Source organism: Bubalus bubalis, chromosome 3, assembly GCF_019923935.1.
Source record: "Bubalus bubalis isolate 160015118507 breed Murrah chromosome 3, NDDB_SH_1, whole genome shotgun sequence".
Taxonomy (NCBI): domain Eukaryota; kingdom Metazoa; phylum Chordata; class Mammalia; order Artiodactyla; family Bovidae; genus Bubalus; species Bubalus bubalis.
Genome location: NC_059159.1, coordinates 137,652,303 through 137,677,058, shown reverse-complemented (window position 1 = coordinate 137,677,058; position 24,756 = coordinate 137,652,303). Strand labels below are relative to the sequence as shown.

Below are 24,756 nucleotides of genomic sequence, written 5' to 3'. Positions count from 1 at the left end.
GATCTCAGGTGTCAGCCAGGCTGCCATCTCATCTTGGACTCTGAGTCCTCTTCCAAATTCACTGGGTGTTGACAGTTGTGGTTTAGGACTGAAGCCCTGAATTCCTAGAACTGCCTGCAATTCCCTGTTCCATGGCCCTCTTTACAACATGGCAGTTTGCTTCTTCAAGGGCAATGTGAGAGCTTCTGCTGCTGCTGCTTATTTCTTGGCTCTGGACACTTTCCCTAAGGGCTCACCTAACTAGGTCAGGCCCATGCAGGGTAATCTTCCTTTTGACTAACTCAAAGGTAACTAATTTGGGGTCCTTAGTTATATCTGCAAAATCCGTTCACTGTTGCCATACAGTATAACCTAACCACATCATTGATATCCCACTGTATTCACAGGTCAAGAAGCCAAGAGGATTAATCCCCTCAAAGCGAGGAGATCAGACAGGGCTTGCACACCATTAAGGAGGAATCTTAAATTCTGTTTACCACACTTCCTCCATGATTTATTCCCTTTATCTCCAACTGCCACTTCAGCTGGTTGACATTCTATGCCTGCTCTGTGTGTGTGTGTGTGTGTGCGTGTGTGTTCAGTCGCCCTGTCAAGTCTGAATCTTTGCTACCCTATGGACTACAGCCTGCCAGACTCCTCTGTCCATTTAATTTTCCAGGCAAGAATACTGGAGTGGGTTGCCATTTCCTACTCCAGGGGATCTTCCTGACCAAGGGATCGAACCCATGTCTCCTGCATTGGCAGGCAGATTCTTTAACTGAGCCAGCTAGGAAGTCCCTATACCTGCTAAGAGACCCAAACTTTCACACCCAAAGGATACTAACCCCTGATGGTCCTCCCTCATTAAGGTCACAGGGTCCTCCATGAACTTTGACCACTGGGCATGGCACCACCAGGAGGTGCCCTAAGTACCCCAGGGATTATTCCCCACATACATAGCCTCTCACACCACTCACCCTCCCCTGACTCACCCACATCAGGATGGATCACAAACTCCATCCCTCCTCTTAGCCTTTGTGCTTGCTGTTCATCCTGCCTGGAATGTCCTCCCTCCTGCCTCACCCTTCCTCAAGGCTCTGCGGAGGTCCCTCCTCTGCATAACCTCTCCTGCCTTCCCTCTGTCCTCCCAACCCTGAGGCTCATCAGCAGCCACACAGGCCACCTTCTGCTTGATTTCAGAGACCCTTGTCTCCTGCACTTCTCCTGAGAAAGCTCAGTTCAAGCTGAGAAACCCTAGGGCCCAGAGTGGCCCAAAGTGCAGAAAATGAAAGAGAACGGGTGTTCAGGAAATCCTGGCAGGGGCTTTACATGAAGCTCCCGAGGGCAGGAGTTAAGGGAGGAGGGTGCACTATTGCTCAAGACTCCCTTCCCCTTCTGATGTACCGTCACCTCCAGAAGTCCTGTGCAACATCTACCCACACTTGAACTGAAGGGCCACCTGTGCCCTGTAGGCTGGGCTGGGACCCTCTGGACAGGGATAGAGGGATTGGAGAATAAGGGTGGGACGGTGAAGCAGACCCCTTCCTAGGATCGGGGACTTCCAGAAGCTGAGTCATCTGATTTCTTGCTCATTTCCAGCTTCTTTCTGGCATAAAGAGGGCCCAGGCTCCTCAGGCTAGAGCCCCACTTCCACCAGCCACACATTCCATTTTCTCTGTACGCGAGACGCCCTCTGCAGGCTCCAGGAGGTTGGCACTCAGGCCAGGAGCCTCACATCCCCTTTCCCTATGCACTGATGCCCTCTGCAGGCCATGTGAGGTCAATAGATGGATTAAACAGAACACACACATACACATAAACACACAGGTGAGAACACCTTTACCCACATGCATATGTCCATACCCACACACATATACAGGCACATAATCAGTCACACAGACAACCACTCACATCTATCAAGGACACACCACAGACACTTAAGTACATAATCACAATGTGGACACACATACATTATTACACACACACAGTCATGGGAGCAGGCACAGAAACACACATGAACATAATCTTTCCTCCTAGAGAAGGGTATTTGTTTGGAAGGAAAAAGTTAAAAAGCTACTGGGGGAACAGGGTAATAACCTGAATTGTGGACGTAATAAAAAAAGGTATTTCTATTTAATTAATTTATTTATTTTATTTTTGGCCATCACTGGGTCTTCCTTGCTGTCCATGGGCTTTCTCTAGTTGTGGTGAGTGGGGGCTACTCTCTAGTCGTGGAGCTCAGGCTTCCCACTGCTGCGGCTTCTCTTGTTGCAGAGCACAGGTTCTAGATGTGCAGGCTCAGTAGCTGTAGCACATGGGCTTAGCTGCCCTGTGGCATGTGGAATCTTCCCAGACCGGGGATTGAACCTGTGTCCCGTGCATTGGCAGGTGGATTCTTAACCACTAGACTACTAGGGAAGTCCTAATGGGGACTGTTGACTAGACAGCCTTCTATTTTGCTAGGCACTGGCAGGCTGGTAATAGTTTTGGAATAGTGCAGATAAGAGATGGGGTAGGGGCTTCCCTGGTGGCTCAGTGGTAAAGAGTCTGCCTGCCAATACAGGAGACACTGGTTTGATCCCTGATCTGGAAAGATCCCACAAGTCACGGGGCAACTAAGCCCGTGAGGCACAACTACTGAGCCCACATGCCACAATTACTGAAGCCCATGCACCTAGAGCCTACGCTCTGCAAGGAGAGGAGCCATCTCAATGAGAAGCCAGTGCACCACAAGGAAGAGTAGCCTCTACTTGCCACAACTAGAAAAAAGCAATGCAGCAGGGAAGACCCATCACAGCCATACATAGATAAATAAATAAAACGATTTTTTTAATAGTTGAGGTAGAGCTACTAAAAAGAAATTTGGAGTGTGCAAGAGCTTAATCTATATAACTTGCATGAAAGTTCATTCTTAGAAGTTGAAGCTCATTCTTAGAAGCTCCTGAACTCAGCAAGCCAGACTAAACTAACCCTACTGCATTCCAGACACTCTCAAAACAGAGAGGCCTTCTGATATTGGTCATTCATGGGAGGTGATAAATGAGAAAGGGGGATGGACCTAAGCACCACTGAGCACCCACTCACTGTGAGTCAGGCACATGGACTACCTCACAAGATACAAATTATTCCCATTTTACAGATCCCATTTCCTTGACTGTCCAGGGTTCTAAAATTGGATTCAAATACAAGAGTTTGAGTAAAAAATTCTGTTGTTTCCACTACATGAGTAATGGCAAATGCAAGGGATATAGGTTTCCATTCCTTATTCATGTTCCCAACAGTGACAGAATGTTTGCATCTTCCCCACTGATCCAGATCAGGGATTGGCAAGCTATGGCCCAGCCAGCCTGCTGCCTGTTTTTGTAAATAAAGCTTTATTGGAATATAGTCATGCCTAATCACTTATGTATTGTCTATGGCTACTTTGGGGCTACAGAGACTGTATGGTCTGCCAAACCTTATTTATTATCTAGACCTTTATCAAAAAGGTTTGCTAACCTCTGATCCAAACCCAGCCTCAAATGGGAGTTAACAAGTCTTATTGCCTTGGGTGTCTTAGCATTGAAGGATGACCAGATAAATAAATAGATGGGATAGATCAATAGATGGATGGCTGAACAAACAGATGGACAGACATATATAGGTAGTATATCAGAGTTTGGCTCCAAATAGGCACCAGTTTTCTGCCATTTATAAGCAGTGAAACATTAGGCAAGTTAATCTTTCTGGGTCTTAGTTCCTCATCTGTAAAATGGGGATAATAATACAATGATCATTATCCGGGGCTTTTTCTGTTGAAAATGACAAAACCCAACTTAAAATAGCTTAAGCAAAAAGTTAAATATGTCATATCACAGATTACGATTTAGTCTACTTCAGCCCTGGTTGGACCCAGGGATTCAAATGATGTTATCTCCATCTTTTAACCTGACTTCTCTCTAATCCTTTTTATGCGGGGGCCTTATTTCTATTATAAACAGGTTCTCTTCTAGCAGCAGAAAATATGGCCACCGAAAGCCTCAAGTCTAAATCTGCAATAGTAAGTGATCCAAAATACAGGCTCTCCTTCTCCTGACATCAAATCTCATGCAAAGCTTTGAACTGTGCTTGTGACATAAACTCAGTTCTTCAACATATTACAGTGGCCAGGCAATGAGGTACTCTGGGCAGGACACTATGACTGACAAAGCCACCAGGACCACATGAAGTGAGAGAGAAATTCTCTAAAGCCAGAAAAAGGAGTATAGAAAAATGTCTGCATGAACAAAAATATCACTCACAGCATTCTACTTCAGAGATCTGCCATGAGAAAATTATTTTAAAGCATTTAGCATGGTGCATGGCACTTAAGTATCAAAAACATTAATTATTACCATAGCTTGATAGATGAATGAATGTACTAATAGATGGCTGATGGTTAAACATTGTTGCTGCTGTTCAGCCACTAAGCCATGTCCAACTCTTTGTGATCCCATGGACTGCAGCACACCGGGCTTCTCTGTCCTTCACGACCTCCTAGAGTTTGCTCAAGCTCATGTCCATTGAATCAGTGATGCCATCCAACCATCTCATCCTGTGTCACCCTCTTCTCCTCCTGCCCTCAATCTTTACCAGCATCAGGGTCTTTTCCAATGAGTTGGCTCTTCATATCAGGTGGCCAAAGTATTGGAGCTTCAGTTTCAGCATCAGTCCTTCCAGTGTTTAAACATACAGATGAATAAATGAAGACGAAGATGTGAAAAGATAGATGAAAGGCAAGATGGGAGATTAAAGAGACAAAGATGGGAAGACATACAGACACATGGATGGATGGATGGATGATGGAAAGACAAAAATGGGTCCATGGTTAGGTTTGTCACATCACATGCTCTAGGGCTGGGAATGGGAAACAAAACGGCACTCCACAATTGGTGTCTCCTGAGAGGTCTCCCCTTCTGGTCTGTCTCTTGGGTCTCTCTGATCAGGTTAGGGAAACACTTGCTCTCCATCCTCATCTCTAGTTTTCTTGCGTCTCTGTGAATTGACCAGCCCTTCTCTCAGAAATCCCCTCCCAATTCTGAGGATAGGGAAGTCACGGCAGGAGCGGGTGTTCTAAGTCAAGTCGCCCTTATGCTCCTTCCGCTGCCTAGGCTCAGCTTGGAGCCTAGGAAAATAGCTGGGGAGAGGGACAGTACTGGCTGGACCAGGAGGTAGAGTCCTAGGGCCCCGAGAGCTGGACCTGCTTCCAAAGAACCTTTGCTTTAGCCCTGCTCAGCCAAGAGAAGAACATGTCTCAGGCGACAGATGTGTAGGCACTGTGATGGGCTTAGGGATACCTGCGAGGAGACCTTCTCCAGGCTTAACCTGCTATTTGTGACTGTCCTCAGGGAATCCAGGGGACCAGCTGGGTGCCATATTTCCCACTGCAGTAATCCTAGGACCACAGAGAAGAGGCAGGAGTGAGGAGAAACCTGAGAAAGAGGGACACACCCCCCTTGCTCTGATCTCTAATTCTGAACTAAGCTCTGACCCTTAGCCTTAAAACTGAAGTTCAAGAGACTTTTCTGGTGGTCCAGTGGTTAAGACTCTGAGCTTCCAAGGCAGGAACGCAGGTTTGATTCCGGTCAGGAACTAAGGTCCCACATGCTGCACAACGCAGCCAAAATAAATAAAAGAAAAAAACTGATGTTCAAACGCCTTCAAGAGGATGACATTGCAAACCTTCCCCTAATATGGCAATTCAGTCCCCTTCCCTTGTCCAAAAAGTTGCATGTTGAGGTTCTCAGAGCTAAAGACAAACAGTGGGAAATGGGAACAGGGAAGCTATGGGAACAGTGAGTTATGAAAGGGAAAAAAGGTTCACCCAGACAGATGGAGAGAGTGGGGAGTGTATTCAGTGGAAAGGTATTCTGATAGCAATTCTTGTTTCATTGCTAAGTCCTGTCTGAGTTTTTGTGACCCCATGGACTGTAGCCTGCCAGGCTCCTCTGTCCATGGGATTTCCCAGGCAAGAATACTGGAGTGGGCTGCCTTTTCCTTCTCCGGGGGATCTTCCCGACCCAAGAATCAAACCTGTGTCTCCTGCATTGTCAGATGGATTATTCAGCTTTCCCTACTGAGCCAGTAGGGAAGCCCAGGAGCTCTTTCAATTCAACTGCTATTCAATTTAGACACAAACCACCCAGATCTAGTGTTGGATTCCACAGGTTTAAGGGCACAATCCCAATAAGCTTGCTTGAAATGCCAGCAACAAGTGGGGTCCTCAGGCTGCCTGCATTTCTGACTAACTAGCTACAAGTCCAGGAAGTTCTTAAACTCAGATCCAAGAGTTCACTAGAATGACTCGTAGAACTCAGAAGTTCTATACTCACAATTAGTTTTTAATAAAGTAGGACTCTCAAGAGTGTTCTCCAACACCACAGTTCAAAAGCATCAATTCTTCAGCACTCAGCTTTCGTTATAGTCCAACTCTCACATCCATATATGACCACTGGAAAAACCATAGCCTTGACTAGACAGACCTTTGTTGACAAAGTAATGTCTCTGCTTTTTAATTTGCTGTCTAGGTTGGTCATAACTTTCCTTCCAAGGAGTAAGCATCTTTTAATTTCACAGCTGCAATCACCATCTGCAGTGATTTTGGAGCCCAGAAAAATAGTCAGCCACTGTTTCTGCTGTTTCCCCATCTATTTGCCATGAAGTGATGGAACCGGATGCCATGATCTTAGTTTTCTGAATGTTGAGCCGAAGAATTGATGCTTTTGAACTGTGGTGTTGGAGAAGACTCTTGAGAGTCCCTTGGACTGCAAGGAGATCCAACCAGTCTATTGTGAAGGAGATCAGCCCTGGGATTTCTTTGGAAGGAATGATGTTGAAGCTGAAACTCCAATACTTTGGCCACCTGATGTGAAGAGCTGACTCATTGGAAAAGACCCCAATGCTGGGAAAGATTGAGGACAGGAGGAGAAGGGGATGACAGAGGATGAGATGGTTGGATAGCATCACCAACTCGATGGACATGAGTTTGGGTGGACTCTGGGAGTTGGTGGTGGGCAGGGAGGCCTGGCGTGCTGTGGTTCATGGGGTTGCAAACAGTGGGACACGACTGAGCGACTGAACTGAACTGAAGTGAATATAAATCAGGAATATCCAAATGGAAAGACACACAAGGAGGATTTCAATGCAGAGCTCCCATGCTCTTTCCCCATGGAGACACAAAGGGCACATCACCCTCCTAGTACGTGTTTGCCAACAGTACGTGTTCACCAAACAGGAAGGTCACGAACTTTGGTGTCCAGAATTTTTATTGAGATTTCAAACATAGGCAAGAATGAATTGTTGGTGACATAACTCAATCTCCCCAGCCAGGTTGGCTCAAAGCCTCAATTCTGCAATGATACGGTTGGTCTTTCTGCTGACCAGCCTCTATCCCAAGTCACCTCGTCTCTTAGCATAAATTCAGGTGTGACCCAAGGGGCTCACAAATAACAAAGAACTTGTATTAGTTGGGATATTCCAAAGATGTAGTGTCTCCCTTTCAGGAATAGGGACAAAGGCCAAATTATTATACAATAGACAGAGCCCTGCATCTGAGTGAAGGGATGTGAATCACCAAAGCGGTGGGGACCAGGCCTCCTGCAGACATGACTCGACTGCAGCAGGGCAGGAGTGTCACTGTGGGTGTGAGAGCAAGTGTTAGTAAGGATGAGTGTGGTAGAGGCACAGCTTCTCCATGCCCAGACTGCAATGCTTCCAACTGGCATCAATAGATTTGTCTGTCACCTGTCTGTATGTAGTCCAAGCAGGGGAAAATAGATACAAGAGGGAAAAAGAGTATGGGGTGGTGGGAAGAGGAGAGGTGAATTCATTCTCCACACTTCAGCTTAAGGCAACTTTTACTTCATTCATTTCTGGTCATTTTCTCCCATACTGTCCAGCCACAAGGCTCTCTCCCAGACTTCCCAGACCAACTAGGGCAGCTATTTCCAACCTCCCACACTAAGTTAATTGTTCTTTCCTGCCTTTAGTCGAATAGCCTCTACAGCCCCCAGCCAGTTAGCTTCCTCTATGTGATCTTTTTGTCTCTTTTGACCCCCACCCCGTGCAGGTCCAACCCAGATGATAAGCTCTCTGAGGGCAGAATCTGTGCCTGTCTTCTTTACTGCTGTTTCCTCATGCCCACACACATTACCCGGCACAGAGTAGTCACTAAATAAATATTGGTTATGACTGCAGGAACAAAAATCTCAGGAAACGAGGTCTCAGTTCAGAGAGGAAGGTCTGTTGACCCATGCCACTCAGCCAAGTATTCCTATAGCATGGCCTGTCTAGACTGGGCCCTCTCTGGAGACCTATTCCTCCTCGGCCCAGTATCAAATATATAGAATGAGTCAGACAAGAAAGGCAACTGTCAGAGCAGAAGCCAAGATGGAGAGGAGAGGGGATTGGTAAAACAGTACAGGACAGCGTCCCAGAGATCTTTTCTTGCTGCCTGGTGCTGAGGTCTCCTTCTTCCCAGGGTGGAGCTCCAATATCCGGCTCCATCCTTATAAAAGAGGGCTCTGTGCCCTGCACCTTAGTAATAAATACCGACTCTCCCCACACCACCCCCTCCCCGCTTTAGACATAGACTCTGGCTCCACCTCCTTAGTGTGACATCTTGTCTCCGCCTCCTCCGAAGAGATGCTATGGCTCCACCCCTTCCGGGTAATAGGTAAGCCCCACCCCTAGAGCGTGAAGCCGTCACTGTGACGTAACGTAAAGGTCTGCTTCCGGGGTGGAGCCAGGGAGGGTGGGCGTTTAGGCTGCGCCGACCCCTCAGCCCCCCTGCAGGTGACCCTATCCCCCGTAAATCCTCACCCGGGGCCCCAAATATCCCGGCCCTATGACCTCGAAGCCCTATCCACCTAAATGCCCCATGCCCCCGAGGTGACCGACCTCCCAATCCCTTAATGTCTAGTGCTTCCCAGATCTTCAGCCCTGTCCCGAGTCTTCCCAGGGCACCTGTCTCATATTACCCGAGAACAAGTCAGTCTTGTCCACAGAATGACAGAGAAGGGGACCTGGGGTTGGGGAATTCTTGATCCAATCATGCCGCTCCCCAGGAGACGTTCGGAACCCAGGACATGTCGGGATTGAGGAGATACGAGGTGGCGCTGGAGGCGGAGGAGGAGTGAGTGGAGGCGGGGTTCTGCGGAGGAGGAACCTAAGCCGCTCCGGGGTTGGGGGGTGGGGAGGGCGCGTGTTCTTTGGGGGCGGGAGAAGCGGGAGGGGTGGGGCCTCTTAGGGGCGTGGGCTATCGAGAACCGCCTCTAGGGGGCGGGGCGGAGCCTTCCAAGAGAAGGGCCAGGCGTCCAAGGGGCGGAGTCTGTGGGGTCAGCCCCGCTCCGCCCCGCCCGGCTCTGCCTTCTCTTTGCAGGATCTACTGGGGCTGCTTCTACTTTTTCCCCTGGCTGCGCATGTGGCGAAGGGAGCGGAGGTGAGGGGCCTGCGATACCGCGGACCCGCCCGGGGAATGGGCGAAGCTCAGTCCGGGAGAACCGATCGGGGGGAAGCTGGGAGCCCCCGCCCCATCTCATGCCAGTGCCGGGTCGCCCCACAGCTCGGCGCACCCTCGGGAGCAGAAGCTGGAGCCTCTCCGGGGCCTGATGAGCTGTCTGTCAAGTGGCCTGGGCACTGCTCCCCAGCGCTCCGGCCGCAGCCTCCCCCGCCGCACCCCCGCCGCCACTACTCAGCCAGCCGGTGCATTAAAGATTTAAACCAGAGCCACCGTGCTGCCCTCCTGACTCTGACGCCGCTGCCGCCATTCGGGCTGGGAGCCCCTCTCCACGCCGGCTGTTTTCCTTACTGACAGGGCCTTTCTCCCTCATAGAGTGCCCCTCCGTGTACAGGCTCCCATTATTCCTAACGGTCCCTCATCAGAATCAACCTCCTCTTACTAACAATGACTGCCTTCCACCACCTAATCCCTCACCCCGCCACACACACACTCATCACCCTGAGTGCCCTGTGTGGAGGGAACTGAATAATCCTGACCTGGTCCTCCTCCCAACCTGATCCCCGCATCCCTAAATTCTCACAACCCCAGCTCTCGGCTGCCACCTTTCTCCTAGACAGGACTTTGCCAAGTGTCTGAAGAATCTTCTCCTGGGAGAGGATCTAAAATATTTTTCAAGTCCATAGTTGTAGGAAGTAGGCTGTGAGAGGAGGGAAAGATTCATAGAAGCTGTGCTGTCAGCCTGCCATAGGGGAATGACTTAGAACTGTTGAAGGTCTTTCCTACAGTTAACACCCCAGCTACTGGCTCCTCCAGTCTGATCCCAAGTTTAAAGATAATTGACATCAGGGAATTCCCTGATGGTCCAGTGGTTAAGATTAGTGTGCTCCCACCATAGGGAGCACAGGTTTCATCCAAGTTTGGGAAACTAAGATCCTGCATGCCAGTGTGGCACAGCCAATAAATAAATAAATGAAGTACAAAGATTCTTGGCATCAGTCCCCCACGTTACCTCCCTAGGAGAACCTAGTGGCCCCTGCTCCCTACCTTCCTTGTCTGTCTTGTCATCTAGTTGGCCTGAAATCCACTAGTTCCTAAAGTGATGAAGGGTTAGGGAATCCTAGGGGACCTCCTTTCAATTTAGGGACTTGCCCCAGCACCAGGGAGGGCACCAAGAATTAAGCTAAAGAGAGAGCTCAGTTTGTGAGTGGGGGCAGAGCTGGCTTTCAGCCTGGGCCGACCCTGCCATAGCAGGCTATAGCTGGCCCTGTCTTTGGAGAAGCCAGAGGGGAGAGATGGGTACATATCTGGAAGACTTGGTTTCTTCCTTCCAAGCCCTCTGGACTGACTGGTCTGGAAAAGACTACACGGTGTGTGACAGACGACAGCTGATGAAGATTTGTGACAAGATGATGGTGCCTTAGTGGCTGCACCAAGCTCTGGGGCACAAGTCCAGACTGGAGGATGGGTAAAAGACTGTAAGGCTTCTGGTATTAGAAATTCCAAGATGAGTGACCTCTGGGTTGTGGCCACCCTCAAGAATGGACGCAGGCTTTTGAGGCATTTCCTCACAATGTCTGCATCAAGAACCCTGACCAAAGTGGAGCACCCTGTCCAACCCTGGACCTAAACCTCAGAATCCTCAGGATACTCAGACTTCCTGAATATCCACAAAACAGACTCCAGGGAAGGACCTCTGAGCCTTAACCTGGACAGGAGCATGAGGAGAAACTCGAGTTGTTCAGCCTGGGAGGGAATTAGTCCCTATTCTGGGAGCTGATGGTCCCTTCTGATTGGTGCAGCAGGAAGATGCCCAGGGAAGTGTGAGTCCCTGTCCCAAGAGTAGGCCTGCCCCACATGGTCACAGAGCACAAGGTTGCAGAAGGCATCCCTGAAACAACCAGATAAGGGCTGGATTATTGGGTTATGACTCAGTTTACATTTCACATAGAGAGCATTTCAGTCTGGAGGGTTGAAATCTCCAGACTGAGAGTGGGAAATTCTTCAAGGTGCCAAGGGCACTAAACTTAGCAGCTTGCCCCCACCCTTTGCTGGCCCCAGCTTCCTGGAAAGGACAAGAGGAGGAAGAAGAGGTATAGTTTTGCATTGGGGTGGAGGGATTAAGGGAAAGAGGAGGTAAGGGCTGGATACAGGCTTAAAAGAGAAGGGACAGGAAGGAGATGGGAGCTTGGGGTTTTAGCAAGAGTATGGGGTGCAGAGGGTGTAAGGGTTGGTTGTGTTGGGGTTGGGGGGCGTCTTCCAGGCCAACAATAGAGAGAAACAGGAATTTGAATAGAATAAAGGAGAGATAATTGAGCTCTGGAATCTGATGTCTCAAAAAGTCAAGGACTGGAAGCCCCAGGCCCCTGCTGGTAGGAGGCTGGCATTTCTGGAACAGGACTTGGCAAAAACAGGAAGGTAAGATTTCTTGGGTCTTTTATCTGTTTGACAGCAGCAACCTGGCACCTAAGAACTTTGATCTTCCCTCATGTGCGTTCTTATCTACCTCATCCTTCCTCTGTCTCATCTTCCTGGAAAAGCAACCCCCACCTCAGTTATCCCCAAGGCACTGCATTACCACCCAAAAGGGACTTCTCCCAGCTTCTCACTCTGAATGTGACTGGCCCAGGAGAGACGACGACTCAGCTAAAAGGTCTGCTTTTGGGACTCATTCCCATCGATGTCTGCTGATAAGACAAGCAGGCTAAGACAGGAAACAGGGAGGGGAAAACGAAAGCAAGCTGGTGCCAGCCTGCCCTGTGCTCCTACCCTACCAACAGTGCCCCCATCAGAATTTGGGTGTGCTAGTGTGATTGTGTGGTGGGATGACTGTGAAAAAACAACTGTGTGGGAGTGGGACTTTGAGTATAACTGGGGCTATATGATTCTGTCTGGGGTTGTCTGACCATGTGAGGTTGATCCAGTGACAGGTGTGACTGTGAATGTGTAACTACAGGTATGAGTGTGAATGTCCTCATTGGATACCACTGTGGATCCTCTGCCCCCTTTACTGTACCATCAGCCCCCACGTGCATAACCCATCTCCCCAGCTTCTCTGCCCAGGACTTAGGAGTCCATGGAAAACGGCAGTCCTAAAAAAGGAGGAGTCTATGGTAATTAGAGCCCAGGAATGTCACAAGATGAGCAATACATCTTCACCTGCGGCTGACTCACCTGGTGCCCCAGTTATAAAAGGCACCCAGATAAAAGGTAGGGAAGGAGGAGGAGAGAGAAGGAAGTATCCAGGCTGAGCATCATGAAGGGGCCCTCACCCACCAGCAGCCTCCTGCTGCTCCTGTTGTTCCTGAGCCCAGACCCTGGAGGAGGTGAGTGAGTGGGGGTCTAGAAGGCCCGGGTTTGGGTGAATGGGATGGAGGGAAAGGGGCCCAGGAAGCACAGCCTCCAGCCTTCTGGTGGAGTTTGGGGTCAGAAGCCCTCTGAACACATGGTCCTCTTCCCCTAGCATTCCCACTGGCACTCAGCACTGCATGCTGTACTCAGCTCTACCGACAGCCACTCCCAAACCAGCTACTGAGGAGGGTCATCAGAGTGGAATTTCAGGAAGCTGACGGGGACTGTCACCTCCAAGCCTTCGTGTGAGCTTTGACTCTGCCCCTGATTTGTCCCTGACTCTGACCTCAGTCCCAACCCCGGCTGCTGATCTCAACCCCATCCCGATTGCTAATTCTGATGCCAACTCAGGTTTTCATCTGGCCTCTGCCTCTAACTCCTGGGTCTCACCCTCATCCACCCAGTTATGACCGTAGCTTTGAACCTTTCCTTTCCCAGGCTTCACCTGTCTCAACGCAGGGTCTGCATCCACCCCCAGAACCGCAGCCTGATTCGGTGGTTTGAACGCCAAGGGAAGATGCTCCAGGGAACTCAGCCCAACCAGAGTTTGGAGCTCAAAGGGAAAATGGGCTGGGGCCCCCAGAAGCCAAAGTAATAAAGCAGTGATGCATAATAGTCTCTGACTGTGGTCTCCAAGTTTGATGCACTCTCCTGTGAGTCCTGAATCTGGAGCTGTGAGACATGTCAATAGACAGAACCTCCTCATTCTCTTTATTCACACCCTCACAACTCCCTCCAGGGGCAAAGCCAAGAGCATAAGACCCACACACACTCCCCAGGTACCTATATACATACATGCAGAGAACACATGTCCCCTGCCTCACATACACTTGGACACACACAGCCATACACATCTACACACATTCTTCAGGTAGACCTCCAGCTCTGGGATGAAGTCAGAGGTCCAGGCACCTTTCAACTGGCAAGTTGGGAACACAGAGTCTCATAGAAATGGGCTCCAAACAGAACTTCCAGCTGAGAATCCGCCTCCATGGGGATCTGCTGTCATGCCTGGGTTCCATCTGTCCATCCATCCACACCAGCATTGGGTGGAATCAGCTGAAGGCCTCCAAGGTCCTCTACAGGTTTGGGACTCCTACAAGAAAGAGGAAAATTAAGGGAGATGGTAGGACTAGATCTTGTCCCAGATCCCCTGAGAATGAGGGAGGGGACCCAGTTATGAGCCCAACACTCCAAGAATGAATAGGGCAGCCACTTTTGTGTAAGCCCCAACACCCTGGGGATGAGACAGTAGATCTAGCTCTGGGCCCAGGCACATCAAGAAATAGGGGAGGGGATCCAGATACCCCAAGAATAAAGATGGAAGTCCAGCTCAGAGCATAATACTCTGAAAATGAAGGAGTCCCATCTAGGAGCCCCAGCATCCTGCAAGAGACAGAAGAGACCCAGCTCTAAGCCCAGGGACTCAAGAATGAAAGGCCCATCTCTGAGTCCAGAAGTCATAAGAATGAGGAGACCCACCTTTGATTCCCAAAACCCTTATGAGGATTAAGGCATGTGGCTCTTAATCCATACAGTCAAAATGAGGTCACACATCTCCCAAGTCCAAACATCCCAGATGTCACACTCACCTGGAAGCTTGTCCACTGAAATCATTGGGGCCAAGAGCCCAGATTTTTGGGGTCCATCCTTCTCATCTGGTCTCAACCTTAGCCTAGAGCACAAAAAAGAAGTTGTCTCCCTAACAATGTGGGGCATCTCAGACTCGTCCAAAAAGGTTTTATTAGTAAAGGGTCAAGAGAGCAAAGAGTAGAATCATGAAGTTGGGAGTGGAAGAGGGAGGAAGAATGGTTTCAGAATCAGATATGCTGGGATTGGGGTCATGAGGGGTAGCAATAGGTGTGGTCTGTGGGTATCAGAGCATCTGTGTAGGATCAGAGGCTAAGGGGCCAGTCACTTACCAGAGCCCCAATGCCAGGGCCCCAGCCACCAGTCCCAGGAAAGAGAAGATTCCCAAAGATGCCAGCACGGCCACCTGCTCCAGGGGGTCTCTGTGGTCTGAGGCGGAGGGTCAGATGTCAGCTGCAAGAGCAAGCCTGCCTGACCAGACTCGGTGTCCCCTTTTCCCTGGGGCTTTGTCATTCTCTCCCACCTTTGCCCATCTGCTCAAGCTCACCAAGTGGCTGTGGGTCGGGTAGAAGGGACGGCTTTGGGGGAGCGGGGCTGTCTGCCTGAGGTTCTTCCTCTGTCTGTGTGTGTTGCTGGTCCCCAACTGGTATCTCCTTCGGTAGGGGCTCTGGAGGGAGATGAGACCTGAGAAGTGTCCACGAGGGGTGGGGACAGAGGCCAGAGCCTGCCAGGTGCCAGGAGAGGCCAGGGCCGGGGTTGGACCCTGTGGCACCTAGGAGGCAGAGCTCGAAGGGGCAGAGCCAGCTTTCGGTAAGTAAGCAGGGGTAAAGGCTGAGAGACAGGGTTAAAGCTAGAGCGGGGCTTACGCTAGGGCAGGGCTGCAGGCAGTACAGCTGAAGCCTGGGGCCGCAGTTGCAATGTGGCTAGCTAGTCCCTGCAGATAGATACTAGTTGGCTTGGCCTCTGCCCTTTCCTTAGGCTCTGTCTCTCACCAGTGCTTGGAGTCCCCCAGGCCTCGGGGCTCCAGGAGCTCCAGGTGCCAGCATCCAGAAAGTCCCGGGCGCTGACCCGCACTACATGGGGCAGCCCAGCCACAGCATCGGTGATCACCTCCTCCAATCCAGCTGGCTCCACCTGGGAGTGCAGATAGTTCCCTGGCAGGTTATCCAGTTATAAGCATTCAGCCTTCCTGCCCTCCCACCCGCCTCCAGCCCAGTCTGCAAAAAGCACCCTTTCCTCCCAGTCCAGTCCCTGTCAATCTGATGCAGCCTTCTGAGCTTCATATAGGGTGGCTGGTGGTGTTAGGTCTACACCTAGCGTTCACAAGACAAAAGTGCATAGTGGTTCTGTAGATAGGCTGTGATTTCAGACTGATTGCCTGGGTTCAGATCTTTGCTGTGCCACTTACTGAGTGACCTTGGGCCTCTCTCTGTGCCTCAGTTTCTCCATTTGTAAAACAGAGGTGAATAGAGCTAAAGGAGATAGTACATGTGTACACCTAAAGTACACCTAAAGCTAAGTCACTTCAGTCGTGTGCGACTCTGTGCGACCCCAGAGACGACAGCCCACCAGGCTCCCCCGTCCCTGGGATTCTCCAGGCAAGAACACTGGGGTGAGTTGCCATTTCCTTCTCCAATGCAGGAAAGTGAAAAATGAAAGTGAAATCGCTCAGTCGTGTCCGACCCTCAGCAATCCCATGGACTGCAGCCTTCCAGGCTCCTCCGTCCATGGGATTTTCCAGGCAAGAGTACTGGAGTAGGGTACCATTGCCTTCTCCGAAAGTACACCTAAAGGAGATAGTAAATGTGAAGCACAGTGCTTGGCAGACAGTGTTCAGTAAATATTGGTTATTATCTGAGGCAGCAGCTCCCCGGGCCTGATGCTAGCAATCTCTGCCACCTCCAGAGGTGGGAATTCACCTTTATTCACACATGAGTATATCAGTGTCTGTGCCTCTGGGTGAAAAGCCCTCCCTTTCCTAGAAAAGTTATTTTTAAAAAGTCACTGCTATCTACCCACAGATGGGCTGACATCAGTTATAGCCCTGGAGGGCGGAGGGAGGAGGCGCAGTCCCTGTGACAAGGCCTGGCCTAGGGAGAGTGCTCTGTAGGCGGGGAGCCCACGGGGCATCAGTGACCTCCCAGATCTGGTCGTGCAGAACACCAGCAACAGGAAACTAGAGACAGGACGTACAGCCCCAGACCAGGGTGCACTCCAAGGCCTCACCGTAGACCAGGCTGGATGCTGTGCTGGACGGTACTGCAGCCGGAACTTGAGCAGGAAGTGGGGCTGGCGGGGCCAGGAGGCAGGGTACGTCCAGCTAGCACGCAGGCGGCGAGGATAGCCAGGCACTGACTCTACCCGCAGCCCCTGGGGCGGGTCAGGGCGCACTGAGGGCAGATGAACGGGGAGGTGGAGACACAAAGTCAGGGCACGAGAGGTGCTCATCCTTCCCCCATTGCCTCCCAAGGGAAGACGGGTGTGTGCCTAAAAGTCCCAGAGGGGAGGCCCTGCCAAGGAACTTGGGGAAATCTTAGGCTTGATCATCCCTTAGGCTCAGGATCTGTCATCCCTGTTATCTGAGGATGGATTTTTGAAATGTTTGTTGAGTGAGTTAAACAGTGATCTGTTTTCCCTCCAAGGAAGATGAGTTGGCCCAAATTCCAGCCAGAGCCTTCGTGATCCCCTCCCACACACAAGTCAAGAGAAAGCCAGTGAGGGGTTTCCACTGGGCAGGGAAGATGTGAGATGGAGCTGCATTCAGCACCGGGCCTGGAAGCAGAGAGGCAGCACTGGGGTTGGGCAGCCAGGAAGGACTTGAAAGGGAAAGGGGTGGTGGCAGTAACCTCTAGAAGCTGAAGGAACCCTGCCTCCTAGGGTTCTGATCTCTTTGGATTCTGCTGAAGTCTCCCTGGGGGCCATCTGTGTGCTGAAATAGACCTGTGTTGGGAGGGAACTGTGTGGGAGCTCAGCAGGAGGAGGGTTATGAATTACGGGGCTATCTATACTCTGGGGTCCAGTCTGGGGTCTCTGTGGTAGGGATCTGGGGAGACCTCTAGGACTGGGTACTCACAGATGCTCTGCAAGCTCACATCCAGCAGGCGGGTGCTGGCCCCCAGGGGGTTCACTTCAGTCACATTGATCCGATACTGGCTCCAGAACTCTGCCCCATGGACTATACAGCGGGCCGCCCCAGGGGGGTCCTGTAAGCATGGCCAGGGCCCTGTGGATGGACTTATCCTAGGAGGAAGGATGTGGTCTTGGACTCTGGAAATGTTCACTGTGGGATCCAGCTGGAGCCCCCAGCTTCCCCCTCACGTCCTACCTTTGGCCATCAGCTCCCGGCACAGTCTTCTTCCTGGCAGGGAAGAGGTCATCTGAGGTCAGGAAGGAAAGGAGGGTCCTCCCTCTCTCTCAGGCCACCTTCAATACCTCCCCACCTACTCCCACACCCACATTTTGCTATACACCCAAATATATAGGCATACACAGCCGATGCTGGACACACCTGTAGGAGGTGAGGTAGCGGGTGGGTAAACCGCTAACCTGGCTGGGACTCCAAGTGCAGGAGAAGTTCTCATAGTCGGCAGCCCGGCAGGAAACAACGGGGCGGGCCGGGGGGTCTAGAGGCAGAGGGCGCAGCTGGAGAGTGAGAAGCCCCCAGGCCTTCCCCATCCCAGAGGGCTTCCTCTGGGCCTGCAGTCCCTCAGGAGCCCCACTTCTCATCACCCCCCCACAACACTCCTCCCCAACTCACAGCCTAGCCGCAGGGTCACCATGCCCCTAAGTGCGCCGTCCAGGGTCCGGCAGGTATAGGTGCCCTCGTCAGTGCTTTCTGCCCGGGCCAGGACCAGTTCGGGCCCTAGCCCAGAGGCAGGTCCCTGGAGCAGCCTTGTCTCCCCGTCCCGAAACCAGGACACCAGGGCCCTGAGGGTGAGAAGAGATGATGATAGATGGAAGGAAGAGTCAAAGTATGTGTCAGACCATGCCATAGCTCTCCCCTGGCTTCTTGGTGTGCTTGTGGTAAAATTCAAACTCCGTTTGCTGGCATACAAAGCCCCTGGTGATCTAGCCCTCACCTTACTTTTTTTCTTCATCACCTCCCTCTCTCCCCTTCCACCACTGCACTTCAGTTAGGTTATGCTTCTTTCAGTTCAAGACTGTGGAGCTCAGGAATTCCCTAGTGGTCCAGTGGTTAGGATTCTGTGCTTCCATTGCTGAGGGCCCAGGTTTGATCCCTGGTCGGGAAACTAGGATTCTGCAAGCCAGGGCATGGCCAAAAATAAATAAAGTTTAAAACTGTGATTTTTTTTTTTTAAAGTATGGAACTCACTCCCACTTCAGGGCTTTGCACTAGCTGTTCTCTCTGTCAGGAATGCTTGCTTATACCATAACCTTGACTTCCCTGGTGGCTCTGACGGTAAAGCGTCTGTCTACAACGCAGGAGACCCGGGTTCGAGCCCTGGGTTGGGAAGATCCCCTGGAGAAGGTAATGGCAATCCACTCCAGTACTATTGCCTGGAAAATCCCATGGACAGAGGAGCCTGGTAGGCTACAGTCTATGGGGTCGCAAAGAGTCGGACACGACTGAGCGGCTTCACTTTCACTTCACTTTCAGAAATCAGCTTCAATATCACCTCCTCATGGATTCCCCTAGTGGTCCAGTGTCTAAGACTCCACATTCCCAATGCAGGGGGCCCAGGGGGCCCCAGGTTTGATCCCTCATCAGGGAATTAGACCCCACATGCCACAACTAAGACCCAGTGCAACCAAATAAAATATATATATATCACCTCCTCAGAGAGGCCTTCCCTGATGACCAATAAAAAGTGATCATTCAGTTCTCCTCTTCCACATCACTCCCTTTTGATTTTCTGCCCTGCAGGTATTACTACCTGGCATCTTGCCTGGCTTGTGTACTGCCGTATCCCAGGTCTAGCTAGAAGAGACCAGGCAATTAGCAGGTGCTCAGTATATGTAGGTTGAAGGTTCAGTTGAATAAGGATGGTTTGAGGGTTAGGACAGAGAGATGAAGGTTACAGATACAACGGACAAGGATGGGAGGGGTCTGAGGACTGCGCAAGGTCAAGAAAGCGTCATGAGAGGGTTCCATCAACCCAACAGGCCAGTGGAGCACTTACCCAGCAGTCACTCCAGGGCAACACAGCGTCAGGGCCCTGCCAAGCTGCCCATACTGGACCCCTGTGGAAGGCACTTCTGAGCAGAGGCTCTTCCTTTCCCTCTCTCCCATCCCACCCCTCACTTTGTGAGAGTGACAGGATAAGGGGTGGACTTTTAAGACCCGCGTGGGGTCATAGGGTCAAAGCATCATGTTATAGTCTGGAGACAGAGCTCAAAGGGCAGGGTGGAGAGAGAATGTTGCCAGGTTGGATGTCAGTGGTTGGGAGGGTCACAGGGCAGGCCTGAGAAGGGGCCACAGTGCTGGTGGCATCACAAATCAGAGTTGGGGGTCATAGAGCAGGATTCTTCTCACCTGGGGGGCCCCAGGCCTGGGGGCAGGGAGAGGAGGCAGACACCAGGGCTGCAGCCACGGCCACCAGGACCCTGCTCAGCCCTGAGCAGCTACTGCTCATCTGCGGGGAAAAAAGCAAGGTCAGCGATACCACATGCCCAAGATGGGAGGCTAAAGCCTGCCTCCTCCTCTTCCAAACTGGGGCTTTCTAGGAGGAAGAGGATCCATGTGGGGTAAGGCTATCAGACATCATTGGAGGATCCGATGTAAGGTCCCCTTTCCACCATACACCTAGTGCTGTGTGTGAGTACACACACACACACACACACACATCCCATCACACACCATCACACCCTCCTTCTCAGCCATGGGCTTAGGGCCCAGAACAAAAGCCGGAGGCAACAGCCTCTGCCAGCACCGCCACCCCCCCACCACCCCCCACACCACCCTTGGCGCCCACCCCTGGCACCAAGCACTGGCTCAGGCTCCATCACTCCCATTAACTCCTCCGGTCCAGCTGTTGGGAATTTCGTGTCCATCCCCAACTGGCCCAGGGACAGCCGCTGCCTCTGACTGACCTGTGGCCACCCTTGTCACCCTGGGGCGGGGACTGTCAAGGGTGGGTCTGAGCCCACCCTGCTCCCCTGCCATGAGGCCTAGTCCTGCGCTGGCTGCCAAGCCTGGCCCCTTGCTCTGGCTATTTGGGCCGCTCCTGTGAGCCTGACTCTGGAATCTTGTTGGTCTCAAGCCTGGGAGGCTGGACAGGGCTAGGGTGCAGGCTGAGGCTGCAGAGTTAAGCAGATCCAGATGCCCGAGCTGCTGCCAGAGGCTGGGGCGGGCGAGGAGCCAGCAGATGGAGACAGGGTGGCGGGAGGGGAGAGGAGGCTGAGAGGAGCTAGGAGCCCAGGGGAACAGGAGGCTGGGTGGGGGCCACGGGACCAGAGATGCCCAGAGATGAGGACCAGGAGGCGGTGGGGGCTGGGCTAGGGCAGCAGGATCTCACAAAGGCTGAAAACATAACCAACTGTGTATGAGTGGGGGATTGGGGTGCTACAAGAGAGGGATTCAGGCTGGGAGAAAACAGGAGGAGAAAGGCAGTGGGGAGGTGGGAACTGGGGCAGGAGAAGGGGCAGATGGGGAAAGGGCCCCAGGCAAGGGCTCTGAAAGAGGGAGAGCCCAAATCCCCCCACCCACAGAACTGAGCAGGGACCTCTATGGGTCTGTGTGTCTGTCCGAGTGCGTCCAGTGGCTTACCCCAGCCCCCCAGCCACATTTACCCTGCTCAGCCCTGCCCTACCTCGGTGATCCCAGTGGCTGACCGTCCATGGCCTCCAGGACTTCCTCCCACCAGCTACAGTACCGTCTCAGCTCCACTCAGTTCTGCGACCCCAGAATCGTCCCCTCCTTCCCCTTCCCTGCCCCCGCCCCTCTGCGCCCCCGCAGCTCCGCGGCCCCTAGCCAGGCCCCCTCCCCCTCCTCTCGCCTCCCCTCCCACCCCCTCTCACCCAAGGCCCTGGGAAGGGAAGAGGCCTCCCCCAAGTCTGGAAAGGAAGCCACAGGCACAGGCAGGCACAGCCAGAGAGAAAGGAGGGCTGCTCTGTCTCTGTCAGTGAGAGGTTCCCTGTGTTCTCACACAGCCAAACACAGGCACACTCAAGGGGGCTTCCCTAGGCACCATCAACAAAGACACTCCCCTGAATACACGTGGACACACTCAAATGAAGAAGCAGACACACACTTGTGCTTCCCCTCTTTTCATATTAACTTCCCAGCAAATATTTCCTTAGGGTACAGCTGGCTGTGTTTTAAGGGGAAGAGAGGCCCCATGTTGAGGGATATAAAGAAAAGCCAAAGAGTCCAGCTTCCTCCTCCCCTGGATGTTCCAGCCATTTCTCACCTCCCTCCACCTCCCCGCTCTCCTCTTCAGGCCCCAGCACCAGGAAATGCCTTTGGTCCCTGGTGCCAGACTCACAAGACCCACACTTATCCTCCGACACACACTCTTAGGTACAGCCACTCACAGTTACACCGATACACTGAGACATGTACATTTACACATACCCAGACACACACAAAGGCACAGACATCGAAGTCTTCCTTGCACAGTCACACATACACTTAGCACTCCGCCCCTGGGATGGGGGTTACAGCACTCCCTGTGAGCAACTCCTCATCATGGTTTAAGCTTCTTCTTCCAAGGGGCTCTTAGCAGAGATCCCTAGAGAGACGAAACTGTGAAGAGACACAGAGTGTGAGCTCTAGGAAGAAAGTAATAGGGAGAGAAAAAGACATAGAAAACTGAGTCAGGCAGTGAAACAGAGAATAAGGATCAAAGGGCCAGTGACAGGAGCACTGAAAGAAGGGGAAGCCAAGTGTGTTGGGATGGGTCCTTCCACGCAGGCCACTGAGTAGAAAGGTCAGTGTCATCAGCTACCTACAGAAGTGGGTCCCCAAGATGCAAACCCAGCTCCACCCCTCCCCGGTCTAACAGTCAGGACACAGGATACACGTGGAGTGCAAGTCCCATTCTTACTCTGCCACGGCTGAAGTCACACCTGAGCACACATAAACCCAGACACGCGCTCTCACGCTGGCAGACACGATCTCAGATCCTGCAGAGACCTTCCCAAAACACAGTTGCCCCGCTGTGCTCACGGGCCGTCTCACCCGCACAAACGCTTGACCCAATCTCTGCCCCCACACTGCACACTGACAGACACACGCACACGGAATCGCACACCCGCACAGCCACATGCACACTCAGCCACAAGCACAGCGACACCCGCAGGCATACTAGCTGACAGTTGCACCAAGCGACACTGTTGTGAAGTCTCGCACACTGACATCGTCACACACAGCTTTGGCAGTCTCACAGGCGCGCGCGCGCACACACACAAACACACACACACACACCACACACACACACACACACACGCACACTGACAGTCCGTCAGTCGCTCAATCCCACACCCCCCTGCCCCGCCCTCTCCTGGCGAGGCTCCCGCCAGTTCACCCGCGGTCCCATCAGGCCTCACCTTCCGCGGCCGCCGCCGCCAGCGCCCTCCGCCCTCGCCCTCGCCCTCACCCTCGCCCTCTGCCCCGGCCTCGACTCCCTCCCGCCCTGGGGCCCCGCCGTGGGGGCGGCTCCGCCCAGGCGCCAATGGAAGGAGCAGGGTGAAATAGGGGGGGTCTCGGCCCATTGGAGCCTCCAACTGCCAATCACCTCCACCCCCACCTCGGCCGGACACTTCCTGTCCCGTCCGGGACTGAGGAGGCTGCCGCCGGGGGACAGAGCGTGGAGCTGGGTTCCTGGGTCCGGGCCCCGAAAGCCCCTCCTCCTGGGACCGCGGGATCCGAAGCTCCCAGGCCCCTCCCCCTCCCAGCTGTCGGCAAACAAAGCCTCAGGTTTTGTGGCTTAGGAGCTACTGGGCAGGTGACCGGGGAAGCTGAAGGTGCCCCTGACTCCAGATAAGACAAGGAGGTGGACTGCTGTTAAGGCGGTGGGTCTCAAACGTCACTAGACATCGTGGTTTTATAACCGCCAAGCCACACTCCAATTAAATCAGTACTGTTTAAAACTCCCCGGATGACTCCAAAATGCAGGCCATTCAAAGGTAGTAGGAATGTATGTCTTAAGAAACTAGCCGCCCATCTAGGGTTCCATTCCCCAGTCAATGGGGGCTCAAGGAAAATGTGTGCCACGTTTGTCTGAGCGTCTTCAAAACAGGGCAACACTCCAAGTTGACCCTTCCCCTCCAGGGTCTCTTAGGAAGACAGGACCCCGGGCTGGAAGGCAGCAAAGGTTATCCTGGGTCAGGGTATTACGGTCCTGCCTGATGTGATTCCCCCCACCACAGTCTCGATTCCCTTGGAAAGAAAGGAAACAAAAAGTGTTCTGGCCATTCCTGCATCACTCACAAGCTCCTGACTTCACCTAAATGTTTGGAGGACCCTAAGTGCATCACATCTCCTGGGTTGTATGACTTGTTATTCCCGCAGTTACAGTCTTGCCAGGGAAACAGATCCAGAGAAGTGTGGCTGGACCCAGGGTCACTCTGCAAACCATACCCTCCTTCCAGGCCTCAGGGCTCCTAACTCTGGCAGCCCCTCCCTGCCAGGGCTATCTTCTGTCCTCTGCAATGACTGGGGCACAGGGGCAACAGAGGTGTTCAGACACTATGCATACATGCTGCATGTGGGAGTCTGGAAAGGCCAAGGACAAAAAGCCACGTACACGTTCCCTGCCCGCCCATTCAGCCCCTGTGGGCTGGAGCAGAGCCAAGGTGCAGCCACTCACAAAGCCAGGGTTCTGGCCAGCGGCCCAGGGCCTGGCCACTGACCACTGGGACTAGGATCCTCCTCGCCTGATGCCCACCAAACCCTCAGTCCCAGGCTTGGTGAGTTGACACCCTAGGGATGGTGCAAGGGAGGCTCTGGTTTTCCCAAAGCCTCAGCCAAAAATAAGAACAAAGGATTCTAAACAATTTTAAACTGGGCTGCTTTTGTTACCCTAGGAGTAAAAGACTCTATAAGCCACACATGACATGGAGTATTAATTTTGTTCAGAGATTTGGGGTGGAGAGGTGGGGAGGCCGCACTCTTAAATTTTTGCACATCTCTTGGAGTCACAGGTTCAATCCCTGGGTTGGGAAGTCCCACTTGGAGAAGGAAATGGCAACTCACTCCAGTATTCCTGCCTGGAAAATTCCATGGACAGAGGAACTTGGCGGGTTACAGTCCAAAGGGTCGCAAAGAGTCAGACACAACTGAGTGACTGAGTAAGCAAAAAAGTTGACAAAGAAGGTTGTGGCTGGAGCTATGCCTTCAGCCTTTAACCCCAGACCCCCGGGGATCAGAGTTCACACTCCTCTGGCATTAGAATATGTGA

At 52.3% G+C, this 24,756-nt stretch overlaps 3 protein-coding genes across 8 annotated transcripts; 2 read left to right on the top strand and 1 right to left on the bottom strand.

The window, feature by feature from the left end:
- The first annotated feature begins 8,687 nt into the window (after positions 1 to 8,687).
- Positions 8,688 to 13,420, top strand: LOC102394049. 3 transcript variants are annotated; one of them, XM_044940213.2, is made up of 5 exons: positions 8,688 to 8,721; positions 9,063 to 9,130; positions 9,377 to 9,436; positions 9,560 to 12,780; positions 13,244 to 13,420. In XM_044940213.2, exons 2-4 carry the CDS (start codon positions 9,084 to 9,086, stop codon positions 9,714 to 9,716), a joined length of 264 nt encoding a protein of 87 aa, XP_044796148.1. In that variant the 5' UTR covers positions 8,688 to 8,721; positions 9,063 to 9,083; the 3' UTR covers positions 9,717 to 12,780; positions 13,244 to 13,420. The 3 variants fall into 3 exon arrangements, with proteins under 3 accessions (XP_044796148.1, XP_025137717.1, XP_025137718.1); XM_025281932.3 differs by having other exon boundaries at positions 8,715 to 8,790; XM_025281933.3 differs by lacking the exon at positions 8,688 to 8,721 and adding an exon at positions 8,768 to 8,790 and having other exon boundaries at positions 9,003 to 9,130.
- CCL27 (C-C motif chemokine ligand 27) lies at positions 12,638 to 13,420 on the top strand. The gene is made up of 3 exons (XM_025281931.3): positions 12,638 to 12,780; positions 12,918 to 13,050; positions 13,244 to 13,420. The coding sequence occupies exons 1-3, from the start codon at positions 12,711 to 12,713 to the stop codon at positions 13,398 to 13,400; spliced, it is 360 nt and encodes a 119-aa protein (XP_025137716.3). The 5' UTR covers positions 12,638 to 12,710; the 3' UTR covers positions 13,401 to 13,420.
- A 72-nt stretch (positions 13,421 to 13,492) lies between these two features.
- Positions 13,493 to 23,035, bottom strand: IL11RA (interleukin 11 receptor subunit alpha). Of its 4 annotated transcripts, XM_025281926.2 has the most exons (14): positions 22,904 to 22,922; positions 21,985 to 22,100; positions 19,890 to 19,989; positions 19,537 to 19,597; positions 18,153 to 18,322; positions 17,904 to 18,018; positions 17,721 to 17,753; positions 17,469 to 17,635; positions 16,622 to 16,785; positions 15,388 to 15,529; positions 14,943 to 15,062; positions 14,728 to 14,824; positions 14,398 to 14,480; positions 13,493 to 13,901 (listed from the first exon to the last, which is right to left on the bottom strand). In XM_025281926.2, exons 3-14 carry the CDS (start codon positions 19,987 to 19,989, stop codon positions 13,885 to 13,887), a joined length of 1,269 nt encoding a protein of 422 aa, XP_025137711.1. In that variant the 5' UTR covers positions 21,985 to 22,100; positions 22,904 to 22,922; the 3' UTR covers positions 13,493 to 13,884. The 4 variants fall into 4 exon arrangements, with proteins under 4 accessions (XP_025137711.1, XP_006060562.2, XP_025137712.1 ...); XM_006060500.3 differs by lacking the exon at positions 21,985 to 22,100 and having other exon boundaries at positions 22,904 to 23,035; XM_025281927.2 differs by lacking the exons at positions 21,985 to 22,100; positions 22,904 to 22,922 and adding an exon at positions 21,166 to 21,300.
- Positions 23,036 to 24,756: the final 1,721 nt, after the last annotated feature.